Source organism: Miscanthus floridulus, chromosome 17, assembly GCF_019320115.1.
Source record: "Miscanthus floridulus cultivar M001 chromosome 17, ASM1932011v1, whole genome shotgun sequence".
Classification (NCBI taxonomy): Eukaryota; Viridiplantae; Streptophyta; class Magnoliopsida; order Poales; family Poaceae; genus Miscanthus; species Miscanthus floridulus.
In genome coordinates, this window is record NC_089596.1 from 98,775,828 (window position 1) to 98,788,697 (window position 12,870).

General features: G+C 50.7%; 2 protein-coding genes and 1 pseudogene across 2 annotated transcripts; 1 reads left to right on the forward strand and 2 right to left on the reverse strand.

Annotated features, from left to right (window-relative positions):
- Positions 1-2,118: 2,118 nt before the first annotated feature.
- Positions 2,119-2,760, forward strand: LOC136516068 (uncharacterized). Its single transcript, XM_066509471.1, has one exon. It carries the CDS (start codon positions 2,119-2,121, stop codon positions 2,758-2,760), a length of 642 nt encoding a protein of 213 aa, XP_066365568.1.
- Positions 2,761-4,823: 2,063 nt separating this feature from the next.
- LOC136517634 (uncharacterized) lies at positions 4,824-9,696 on the reverse strand (annotated as a pseudogene).
- Positions 9,697-10,654: 958 nt separating this feature from the next.
- LOC136516739 (uncharacterized) lies at positions 10,655-12,650 on the reverse strand. The gene has a single exon (XM_066510222.1). The coding sequence runs from the start codon at positions 12,276-12,278 to the stop codon at positions 11,013-11,015; it is 1,266 nt and encodes a 421-aa protein (XP_066366319.1). The 5' UTR covers positions 12,279-12,650; the 3' UTR covers positions 10,655-11,012.
- Positions 12,651-12,870: the final 220 nt, after the last annotated feature.

Genomic DNA, 12,870 nt, shown 5'->3' on the forward strand with positions numbered 1-12,870 from the left:
GAGCGGCAGTGCGCGGCCATGATGGAACAGGGGATCGTCCGCCGCAGCGACTCGCCATTCTCGTCGCCCGTCCTCCTTGTGAAGAAGCCAGACGGTTCATGGCGATTCTGCGTCGACTACCGGGCCCTGAACGCCATGACCGTCAAGGACGCTTTCCCGATCCCGGTGGTCGACGAGCTGCTGGATGAGCTCAACGGCGCCAAGTTCTTCACCAAGCTCGACCTGAGGTCGGGGTACCACCAGGTCCGCATGTGGCCTGAGGACATCCACAAGACGGCCTTTCGCACACATGAAGGCTTGTATGAGTTTCTGGTCATGGCGTTCGGCTTGTGCAACGCGCCGGCCACCTTCCAAGCCCTGATGAATGACGTCCTCCGGCCGTTTCTCCGCCGCTTCGTCCTGGTATTTTTTGATGATATCTTGGTTTACAGCAGCACATGGGCAGATCACCTGCGGCACCTGCGTGCGGTCCTCGACGAGCTTCGCCGCCACCAGCTCTTCGTCAAGCGCACCAAATGCTCCTTCGGTGCCACCGCCGTCGCGTACCTCGGCCACGTCATCTCCGCGGCGGGCATCGCCATGGATCTGGCCAAGGTGCAGGCCAGCCATGACTGGCCGACACCGCGCTCTGCCCGTGCTGTTCGCGGGTTCCTCGGACTCGCGGGATACTACCGCAAGTTCGTGCATAACTACGGCACGGTGGCCGCAGCCCTCACGGCGCTCCTCAAGAAGGATGGATTCGCTTGGGACGACGCCGCGGCCACAGCGTTCTTGGCGCTCAAGGCGACGGTCACATCCGCCCCCGTTCTTGCCATGCCCGACTTCGCCAAGATGTTCATCGTCGAGTGCGACACGTCGACGGCGGGCTTCGGCGCCGTTCTGGTCCAGGAGGGACACCCGCTGGCCTACTTCAGTCGGCCAGTGGTGCCTCGCCACCGCGCCCTAGCCACGTATGAACGCGAGCTTATTGGCCTGGTTCAGGCCGTCCGGCACTGGAGGCCCTACCTCTGGGGGCGCCGCTTCCTCGTCAAGACGGATCACTACAGCTTGAAGTACCTCCTCGACCAGTGCCTCGCCACGATCCCGCAGCACCACTGGGTCGGCAAGCTCTTGGGCTTCGACTTCTCAGTGGAGTACTGCTCCGGCGCCACGAACACGGTCGCCGACGCACTCTCCCGCCGTGACATCGAGGATGGCGAGCTGCTGGCCATCTCGGCGCCCCGGTTTGACTTCATCAAGCGCCTTCGACACGCCCAGGCCACGGATCCCGCGCTGGTCGCCATCCACGACGAGCTCCGAGCGGGCACCCGCGCGGCGCCGTGGGCCATCACCGACGACATGGTCGCCCTCGCGGGCCGCCTCTACATCCCCTCAGCGTCACCGCTTCTCCAGGAGATCCTGGTCACGGTCCACGAGGACGGCCACGAGGGCATCCACCGCACACTGCACCGCCTCCGGCGTGATTTCCATTTTCCCAACATGAAATGTTTGGTGTAGGAGTTTCTGAAGGCATGTGCCACCTGCCAGAAGTACAAGTCGGACCATCTGCGCCCGGCCGGTCTGCTACAGCCGCTGCCCATCCCTTCCAGTGTGTGGGCGGACGTCGGCATTGATTTCATTGAGGCACTTCCCTGGGTACAGGGCAAGACGGTCATCCTCTCCGTCGTCGACCGCTTCAGCAAGTACTGCCACTTCCTCCTGCTGGCCCATCCCTACACCGCCGAGTCCGTCGCCCAAGCCTTCTTCGACGACATCGTCCGCCTTCATGGCGTGCCACAGTCCATCGTCTCGGACCACGATCCGGTGTTCACGTCCGCGTTCTGGACTGAGCTCATGCGGCTCACCAGGACCAAACTCTTCATGTCGTCCGCGTTCCACCCGCAGACGGATGGCCAGACGGAGGCAGCCAACAGGGTGATCGTCATGTACCTCCGCTGCTTCGCCGGTGACCGTCCTCGCCAGTGGCTTCGTTGGCTACCGTGGGTGGAGTACATCTACAACACGGCCTTCCAGTCGTCGCTCCGGGAAACGCCGTTCCGCGTGGTATAAGGCCGCGACCCGCCGACCATCCGTTCGTATGAGCCCGGCGAGACGCGCGTGGCTGCTGTGGCCTAGGAGATGGAGGAACGCGCGGCCTTCCTCGACGACGTCCGCTACCGTCTCGAGCAGGCCCAGGCGGTCCAGAAGCGTGTCTACGACCAGCATCACCGCCCGGTGAAGTATCAAGTCGGTGATTGGGCTCTCCTTCGGCTCCGGCAGCGTCAAGCGGCGTCCCTGCCACGTACCACCTCCGGCAAGCTCAAGCCCTGGTTCATCGGGCCGTACCGCGTGGTGGAGATCATTAACACCGCGGCCGTTCGGCTAGAGCTGCCTCCGGGGGCCCATCTCCATGATGTGTTCCACGTCGGGGTGCTCAAGAAATTCGTCGGCACGCCGCCCTCAACGCCCCCCGCACTGCCGGCCACCCACAACGGCGCTGTGATGCCGGTGCCCGACAGGATCACTGATGCCCGGCTGGCGCAAGGAGTGCGTCAGGTGCTGGTCCAGTGGAAGGATGCACCGGCAGCGTCCGCAAGCTGGGAGGACTTCGACGACTTCCGTGCTCGGTTCCCTGATTTCCAGCTCGAGGACGAGCTGGTCTTCGACGGCGGGAGAGATGTCATGTGCGGGCGCACATACGCCCGGCGTAGGAGGGCCCACGACGTCCGCAGGGACGCCGAGCGCACGGTCAGGACCCAGGAGGGGCAGGCGAGTGGCTAGGAGGAAAGATAGTTAGTTGTTTCCTTGTTAGTTAGTTGTTTTCTTGTTAGGCTAATCCTAGAATTAAGGAGAGCCTTCTCCATCTGTTAGGCAAAGGGCCATATATTCTGTACGCTGGAACCAATTGAGATCAAGCAGAAAGTTATCCCTAATCTCCCTATTTCTCTACAAGCCGACGACAGAGGGGCATAACCTCGCCGGCGTGACGGACGGCGGCTACGAGCTACGTAGCCGAGGTCTGGCCAGTCAGGGGTACGAGGCCCTTGACAATGACTGGCCCTCGGATGCGCACTTTGTGTGCTGACCAGACTCTGGAGCCAGCGTCCGATCTCTGCTTCTTCTACGTCCGGTCAGTAAAATGACCCTCCATTTACTTTCAAATTGAAATGCTTTGTGAACGAAGTTGACTCCCGATGATCTTTGGGCTGTCCCCGAGCTACCTAGTGCTAAGTTTGACAAGTGTGCACCACACCTAAACTAATAGAAAAAAACTAGGTCAAGGTACTAGTTCATGCCCCCCTTAATAGTACGTCCAAAGGAAAAACAAAGTCCTAAACTATTCCAAGTGTCTCTTCAAACGCCAAATGACACTTAAAACTAGTCCGTCCTTAACTTGTCGTCCATCATTTGAAAAGCGAAACGATTTCCATCAACAGGGGCATGAAAACTATAATTACCCAATCAATCGTCATTGCCATGACCTAACTTAAATTGCCTCTGCAAAACACACGTTAGCCACAGTAATCTCGTGCCGTCATTAATCACCGAAATCCAACTAGGGGCCTATATGCTTTCACTATATTTAGAGCCTATTTTGATGGAAACCTACCATACATTACCTGACTAGAAAAGCAATCCTAATCACAAGCGTCCAATAGGAGCCATGCCTGAACTTCAAGTATAAGTCGTGGCTCCTGCTCGTCCTAAACTAGCTAATGTAGCAACACTGTTCATAGGAGTCATTTTTTTCTCCTCACAAAATGAACTAGAAGCCCAAAAAACCACATTTTCAGACTCCTAGCATGGAGCCAGAGCCAGAGAGAGAGGTCCTTACTCATCCAAGCTGATGAAATCCAACTCCTGGCTCTGGCAAGGCCATTGCCCAACCTAATTACCATGATTAGTTAATTTAGTTTGATGGACTATGATGCAAAGTCACGTATCAATAGTTTTTCTCTTTTAACTCTTCCATTACTATGTTTTTAGCCAATCACGTGGACGATTCTTATCTACTATCATGTGAAACTAAAATTACATGAACATATCAACAAAATAGAATACTTGTACATTAATCATGTATAGACAATACAAAAGTGAGTTTCCCTCTCGTATAAGCATTTTTCGACACGGACTTCTAACCAAATAAACTTCTATTGGTTTTGCCTCACCGGACAAAACTCATCAACCTTCCAGATGAGTCCCAAATAATGGCCCCGTTCGCATGCCCTTAAACCCGGCTTATCCGCTTTTTTTTTCATCCGGAACAGTGTTTTTCTCTCACAAATTCCTCCAGCATTCCTCCAAACCATCCAGATTCCTCCAGAATTCAGACAAGCAAATAATACTTTTTACTAGACAAGTCACACAAGACTCCAACCAGACAAGCCCTTATTGATCTTGATCTACATGATGTAAAGAGTGAAGGGAGAATAGACGAAGTAAAGGCTCAAAAATGTGTATCCTGAGATTGTGTGTGTTTATTATGAGTGAATTATTTACCAACTTCGTACTCAAAGAATACGCACTTGAATAACCTGAGGGTACAAAGATATATCATATACTGGTGTGAAATTACTGAAACCCTCTTTTTCAGTAATAAAAACTATCCAAGCGTGTACACATGAGAACAGCTTCCAAAGCCAAAACCGAACGAAAATCGTTGAAGCTAAAGCCATTTTTGGTCAGAAGCCGACAACACCAAAACGTGACTTTCTCTACATTTTCCATTCTCTGAGAAACCCAAACCCTGCCAAAGAGGGTTAAGGCTTTATTTGGCAATCGGTATGGCAAAGTGACTCTCCTACTAAAATAAAGACGTGTGTAAAGACCAAAACCATTCCAAACAGAACTAAATTAAAATGTTAGTGTGAAGAACATTACAAGCCAAAGCAGCAATGGTTCGTCAAAAACAAATTGCATATTGCCAGTTGCCACAGTATAATTGCTTTCAACAAAGGAAATAAATCTAATTTTCACTGTTCCCAGTGAAGACTGTAATATTCTATGATATCTATCATTTTTAGTATGTGTGACATCAGATAGTGCTACACTGCTACTGTGCTACGCTACTCGTAAGTTCCATCTAGTTCGACACATTTGTGCATATATAACCAAAACCATCGAGAACTCCAGATGACCAGATGGTCAGCGAAATTTCTTCTTGCCAATCTCAACGAGCATGGCCAGCAGAGCCTCGCACATCTCACTTGCATCGGCCTCAGCGCTGCCCATCTTCAGCGTGGAGTAAACCATCCACGCATGGTCCAGCCTTCTCTCGGGCCTCACCACCACTGACCCAGGTACCTCGGCATCGCGCCGTGTCACCAGCCCGTCACTCCTCTCCCCATAGCGCAGACGCAGGTAGAGGGCTGTGACCGCCATGGCTGCCGACACAGGCGCGACCACGGGTACCTTCAGTGAGGCGAGCATTGACTCGACAAAGTCGGATGTAGATAGGAAGAACCGTGGCAGGGGAAGCCATGGGAGGAGCTCGGCTTGGGCGACATGGGTCAGTGACGCGAGCACTGTGGGCGCGGTGCTGGCTTCGGTGTGGAAGGAGATGATCGGCAGCTCATTGATGGGGAGTTTGTGCTTGGAGATGAAGTCCTTTCTCTTAGCATATGTGAGGTCCTCCAAGGCCCTGATGTCACCCTGCAATTGTTCATTTGTTTTGAAGACTGAAATGGATGAGATATGAATGAACAATTTTGTGAACAAAAGATTTGACCGAGAAACAGTTCATGATAGGGACCTTGATTAGTTTGCATACGATGAGCTCCATGATCCTCCTTGTCTCCTTATCAGCAATCTGGCCTTCTCGAAGGATATCGGAGGCGACTGGAGTGCCACCATATGGGCTCTGAACCAACGCCAGGCCAGCAACCTTACCCTTGAGCTCAGACCAGTACAAGGAAAGAGCTGCAGCTGCATCAACTCCACCTTTGCTATGGCCAAGGAGCAGAACCTGCTTACCAGATCCCCAGTAGAGCTCCTCAATGTATTGTTTCAGTTCCCACGCGTTATTCTCCACTGATGCCTAGACAAAGCAAATGGTAAGTGAAAGGAATAACAGTACGAAATACTAGTACAAGCAGCAGCTGCTTCAGGACATAATATGAAGCAAGAATGAAACCTAGCACTAGGAAAAAAACTCTTGCATGCCACCCTTCAGCTCAATTACCTCACTATGAATTTTCGCAATATGGCAAGCCAATCCCATTTTTGAAAAGAACCGTTTCGTATTGGTGAAGTAAAGTGGACTGTGGTTGCTAAAAAGGCCTGCATAAAGGAGTACAAACGGGATAATTTGTAAGCAATGGCATTTAAGGATCATCCCCAGAAACTAGCTAAGTTGAGAAAGATATCTCACCAGGAATAAATAAGTAAACCGGTGTATCAGGCAGGCAGTGCATGCCATTTCTGAAACATAAGGCAGCTTTTAGTATTGTCGGCCTTCTCAGAACTGATTAACATAAGGCAGTGCATGCCATTTCTAACTTAATTGGTAGTTTATGCTCAAATTTTCACACTGAAGTATTCACAAAGAAAAAATCACACTAAAGTATTTGGAAGCATGCTACAAATACTTTCTGCAAAAAAAGTGGTAGTGTGTAATGTTTTTCTTTTTTTTGTGTCAGAGTTCACTAAAACTGGGCACAAAAAATTCACCTGATCTCATGCAAAATCTCCTTGAATCGACCTGTCCCATCAACTGAACAAAGTGATGCCCGAGTTCTTTGCAACCATCCTATATCTTCACAAGATCCCTGTAGTGTTGTCCAGAAACGATGTAAGATCCTGTGATAAAAAAATGACATCTTAGAACTAATTAGAACAAAGAAAACTGGGCTGCAACCTACACAGAGTCCTCAGACCACAAGATGCAACATGTAAGCAAATATAGAGGTCTGAACAGAGAAGACATTAACTAACCTGGTTAGTTTGGCATGCACTTCATTTGAAAACAGAATCCACTGATCTCGCACACTGAATGCCAATCTTCGTACCAGCCTGAAGCCATGTAAAAGATAGGAAGACCTGACATATGATCTAGCAACACAAACAGTTGCACAGTGAATGTGGGACACAAGACAACAATGGATGTAATCGGCTTACTAGTTGATGAAGCTATAAGAAAACTGAACCTTTCATCAATACTGGAAAATCCTTTTCTGAAAATTGTGCCTTCAGATGTTCCTTTTGTGGTCTGTTCTTTTGTAGTAGTATTACTAACAGATAATGCAAATGCCCCTTCATTGAAGATATCCTGTGGTGCCAGTCAATGATCCTCCATGGCTAGCAGAGAATTGGACTCCAAGACATTGAGGAATCCAATCAACGGACCGAAGCCAATTTTCTGCTAGGATAAAGACAAACACGTAAAAAGAAAGAAAGAAAAACACAACAAAAACATCAAATTTCAGGCTTCTCTAGTTTCGAGAAGGATTTGTCTCATCAACACGTCTTATCCAGTCAAAGCCTCGGAAATTCTAACCACAATGCCCCCAAAAATAAAAGGTTATGTGTGTTTCTAAATGATAATACATCTAGGACTACTATCTAACAGAAAGGAGTCAAGCATCAATCTAGTTGTTCATATAAATATAAAGGAACTTGTAATTCAGAATCAGAAAAAGAAACAAAATGGCTAGGTGCTCTAAAATATCAGTATGCTCAAATCCCATGTAGTTTTGTGAACTAAGACGTACAAGCTCAAGTTGTTGGTACTGGTACCTATTAATTCTGTCAAGTATTGTCTTAGCTGACAACCAAGGTTTAGGAAGCGTGAAAAATATTCATCCATCTATGTCCCCAAGCAGATGATACAGGAGAACATCACCAGTGATGGTACATTTTTGGCCTAACAAGAGAAAAAAAAATCACATCAAGAGCTCAGCATGCACACGGACTCATCGACACAGCATACATAAGAGATGCTATCTCCATAAATTACCTGCATAGTAGACCACATACTATTATTCTTTTATGTGTATACAACGCAAATACGCAAGAGAAGATCAACATCTCGGTAGGCCAGGGGATAATATCCACACTGTCAACATGGCTGTGCACGAAAATCTAGTACAAGCAACCAATTGTTAACCACCGACCGATCATACATGATTTTTGTTTTTTTTAATAAACTTTGAGGCAAGTTAACATTGTGCAATTGGTGTTTAAACTAACAACAATTATGCCCATTGCAAGCGGAAAAGCATTGCCATAATGCCATTGCCCAATTGCATCATAGCTACCCCTTCCAGGATCTAACACCCTCAAAAAGGAAAAAACAGTGGAGGTTTCACCGAAAAGCTATAACAAGTTGACGAAGGCAAAGCATACATTACTGCCGGCAAGGGCCCAACAAATAAGTAGTAACTTCAATTCCCGGATCAAATGAGACTAAGGAATCACGGTGACGTGATGAGGCAATGAAAACAAGGTGCATCACCCAACTCCTAAGACCTTGTTTGGTTGCACCGTATCCATCTTAATCCATACCGTATCCACCTCGATCCACATGTATTGAGGTGAATTGGAATGAAAAAATAACTAATTTTCACCTCAATGCACTTGAACACACGTGGATTGAGTTAGAGATGAGTTGTAGCCAAACAAAGCCCTAAGCAAAACCGCCAATCACACATCCAGGCATTTCCACAAACACTTGGGCCGGATGCAGTTGGTAAGTAGACTGCGCCCCGCGTGCACATAACACGTACGTACAAGAAACAAGGCCGACGTACCTCTCCGTCCCAGCCCCAGAGGCCAGAGCAGCAGCAGGAGCTCCCTGAACGCTGCTAGGAAACCCGCCGAGCCGTTTCCTCGTATCTGCCAGCGGCCCGGGTCGGCGAAATTAAAGCAGGAGAGCGAGCGCCTCAGAGGCTCAGACTTCCAAGTTCCAAATGGGCTTATCCAAAGCAGGCGAGAGGAGATGCGACGCGAGTCAAAAGGAGCTCGCGACGATCCGGGAGCGAGAGAGCGGAGGGATGGGACGGCCGAATGGGCTTATCCGGTCACCGTCTCACCGGTGACGCGCGCGAGGCGCCCGAGGCCGACCACACGGGAGGGCGCGCGCATGGGCGCCGCGTGGGGGGCGCGGCCGCGAGCCGTGGGCCCGTGGCACGCCATGCGTGGGGGCGCGTGCTGCTGCCCCCCAGTATTTCTGGAACGGGAAGGGAGGCCCGCCAATCGCGGGCGGGCGTCCAAGCCCGACACGCGGGGCCTGCGCGCCAGTCGTCCTTGCCCTGAGCTTATCGTCACCGCCAACAGCGGCTTCGAATCTCGATCGCGTATGGAACTGGGTCTGGGAGGTTGGACTCTTGACTCGCACGTCGCCGTCGCCTCCCCAGGATCAATGCAACGCGTCCGACTCCGACAACATCTGCGGCGCGCACAGCAGAGATCCAAGCTGCGGCGTTGGGCGGCTGGCAGAAATGGCGCGACGCGAGCACGTCGTGGGAACGTTGACTCCGCTCTCACGGCTTGGCATCTGGCGACTGGCGTCGGCAAGGCAGGGTGCAGTCGACACGAGCGCCGGCGGCGGTGTGTTGATAACCGAACAATTTGATCGGATCGTGACTCGTTGGCTTGACGTTTGAAGCTACTGACGCAGTCTCGGGCTGACCTAGACTCCCTGTCTCTTAGAACACATCAGCTTCGGTCGGCAGCAACAGAAATCATCATCCACTAGTCAAATAGTACAGTACGTATACAAAATTTCGAACCAGCCCATTTATTGGCTATCATGTTTCTTTGGCATAATTACATAATAAGTACTCCTAAAAAAGAATAACAGCACCACTCATCATAATAGCCGGTCTACAAGACAACAGTGTTCTTTTATATCATTGTGCAAGATTAGTGGATCCAGTTTTATATCATTGTGCAAGATTAGTGGATCCAGTTATTATTCAGGTACGGGGGAACCCAAAGCTAAAGCAACTGCCATCTCAAGTTTCAACAGAGGATGTTCAGAAGCACCAGTACAAGGAATGAAACGGCAAATTTATGATCAATTCAGAGGGGAATGAGGCATCTCGGAGCGTCAACTTCACCTCACTTCAGATGTTCAGAATCACCGATACATACAAGGAATGAAATGGCAAATTTATGATCAATTATTCAGAGTGCGGGAGCCAAATCCCTCGAAGCTGAATGCCACTGACGCTCAAAGCCTCAAACCAAAAAGGTTCATCAGCTTCAGCAGTACTTTTCAACGAACGAACGGTGTTTTCCCAACAAATCAGCATAAGCCAAATTTCAGCGAAGCGAACAGGGCCGTGATGAGGGAATAGAGTTGCAGAACACAGATGCTGTTTTTCCATCCGGTATGCGAACAGAGTAAAATGACTGGTAATACGCCAAAGCTGATGTGAAGATTTTTCTTGAAAGGATGCACAGCATGAATGAACTCACTCTAAGATCCTGCAAACTATAACATAACCCAATTGCCGTGATCCCAGGGAAACTGAGAATATCATCAGTCATCATGATGATGACCATAACAGTTCATAGTAACGTGTATAGAGGATAACATAACAACTGGCTTAAATCTGGACAACAGTGACATGGTGAGAGAAAATGCGTACAAGTCTGATAATGCAAATAATGCAGCCTAAAATACCAGATAGAACCATCGTTATTAAGGAGACAGATGGCTTCAGAGAGGGCAGGACAACATAAGCATATTCTTAGAAAATCAACACAAAATTGTTGCGAGTCGAGCGAAGTACATAGTCTTAGCAAGAAACAGTTTTGCCATACTTCTATAACGCAAAGGCTTGAGCTACTAAGCTAACAAAACCTGAAGAAATAACTTCAGAAGAAATCTCTGAGGGACCAAGTTCTGCGGTATAAGTGATAGGTGGCCTTCTCAAGTGAAGCCTACCGATACAACATGGAACATTGACAATGCTTCCAGCGGATAACAATTAACTAACTCAATTCATTGATGCTTTGAATAAGCAGCCGGCCAATATGAAGAACATTTATTTGAACAGGCAACTCCAACAGTAATATCAACTGTAACATTATACTCTTACCCTGGTCCTCAACTTCTTGGTCTTGCCATCCGATTTCTCCCCCTTGATCTTCTTATCTTCATGTATTTCATCAGTACCGACTTCACCATCACCCTTCATGCTCTTCTTCTTCTTCTTCCCCTCCTCAGTCTTCCCCCTTTTAATCTTCTTGTTGTCCAAACTGGCTTCTTTCACCTCATTTTCATTTTCCAAACCACGCTTGTCCTTCTCTTTACCCTTCTTGCCAACCTTCTGGCTGTCATCAGCAGAAACCTCAGTGCTCTTCCTCTTCTTTTTCTCTGTCTCCACCTGGACTTCTTCCTGCATCACAACATCCTCCTCAATCTGCTCCTTCTTATTCCTCTTCCTCTTGGCACTAATATTGGCAAATACCACTCTTCCACTGGCACCAGCATTTGCCTTCTTCTTGTCAATCTTCTTCCCGTGAGTCTCCGCTTCTGCCGCATCAATTACCTCCCCAGATCCAACAATTTCAGGCACCTCGATTTTCATACCTAACTCTGGCACAACCTGGTAAATTGGTAAGGCAACTGAATCCACAGCCTTCAGATGCAGCGCCCTAACGTTGGCCCACTTCTTTGGCACCTTCTCGACAGCCGCCTCCACCGCGGCCATCACATTGTCCACGATCTCCTCTTCCTCCATGTCCAGCCTACCCACCTTGATCCCCGAGCAGGTCCCCGACCGCAGGTACAGAAAAGCAGAGCCAAGGACCTTGCGGACCTGCTCCGGCCATCCGACGCGGGTGAAATCGACTCCAATCGGAGCCTTCTTGGTGGAGTAGAACGCCTTCCCGAGGACGCGCGGCAGCAGCGGGAGGATGGCGCGGTCGGCGACGAAGAGGTCGTGGGAGGCCGCGAGGCGGCGCCGCGACTCGTAGGGTCGGTAGTCCGTGCGGAGTGTGGAGAGCGGGATGACCTCGGAGACGGGGAGACGGTGGAGCGACTTGGACGCGTGGAGAAGGTCGGAGGAGGGAGGGGACCGCGACTTGGGGCGGTCGTCCGAGATGACGCAGACGGAGGCGCCGTCGTGCCCGACGACGGGATGCGGCAGCGGGAGGAGGCGTGGCCTGGTGCTGCGCGAGGCGGGGACGCGGCGGAGCGAGAGCTGGAGGACGACGAGGTCGTCGCGCTCGTCGGCGAGGAGGTTCGGGCGCGCCTCCGCGGCGCGCTTCTTCATCCACTTGGTGAGGGAGGCGACGGCGCCGGCCACCGTCTCTCGGGGCACCGTGTGTGGCGGCTGCAGCGGCGACATGGCGGCGGCACGAGAGGAAGAGCAGAGGGGTTTAGGGTTTGATTGATGTGCGGTGGGAAGGCTGCGTTTTTATACGACTTCACAGCATTTGCCAGGATGTCTCTCTATGGCAAGTGGGTCCAGGCTCCAGCATTTGCCGGGATGTCTCGCTATGACAAGTGGGTCCAGGGCTCCAGAGAGGACACCCAAAATTCCGCAAACAGCAAAGGGAGGCGCTGTAGCGCCGGCGACCCTGGGCCCTGGCGTGCCCTTCGCCTCTCTCCTGTTGCGGACTCGCCTGGCCAGTGCGTCGGTGGCTCGCCGGAGCTAGCAAATCGAGGCGGGCGGCGCGGGGAATTGGCACAGGAGGCGGGCAAATTGGCTCGGCCGCGCGGGCAAACCCTTGCGCCGTTCTCGTGTCGTCGTGTGGCTGCCGCCTGTCGGCCGGCGTTGCCCAGGTGGATAGGCGGACACACGTTGCCCAGTTGCGCCCGGGACAGGCAGGTATTTGATATCTGGGTAAGTGAGTATTCGTATTTGCTTTTAAACTTCAATTGCACAATGCCACAATCCTCAGTTTCTTGATTTCTAATACAATTGTTGTCAATCGGTA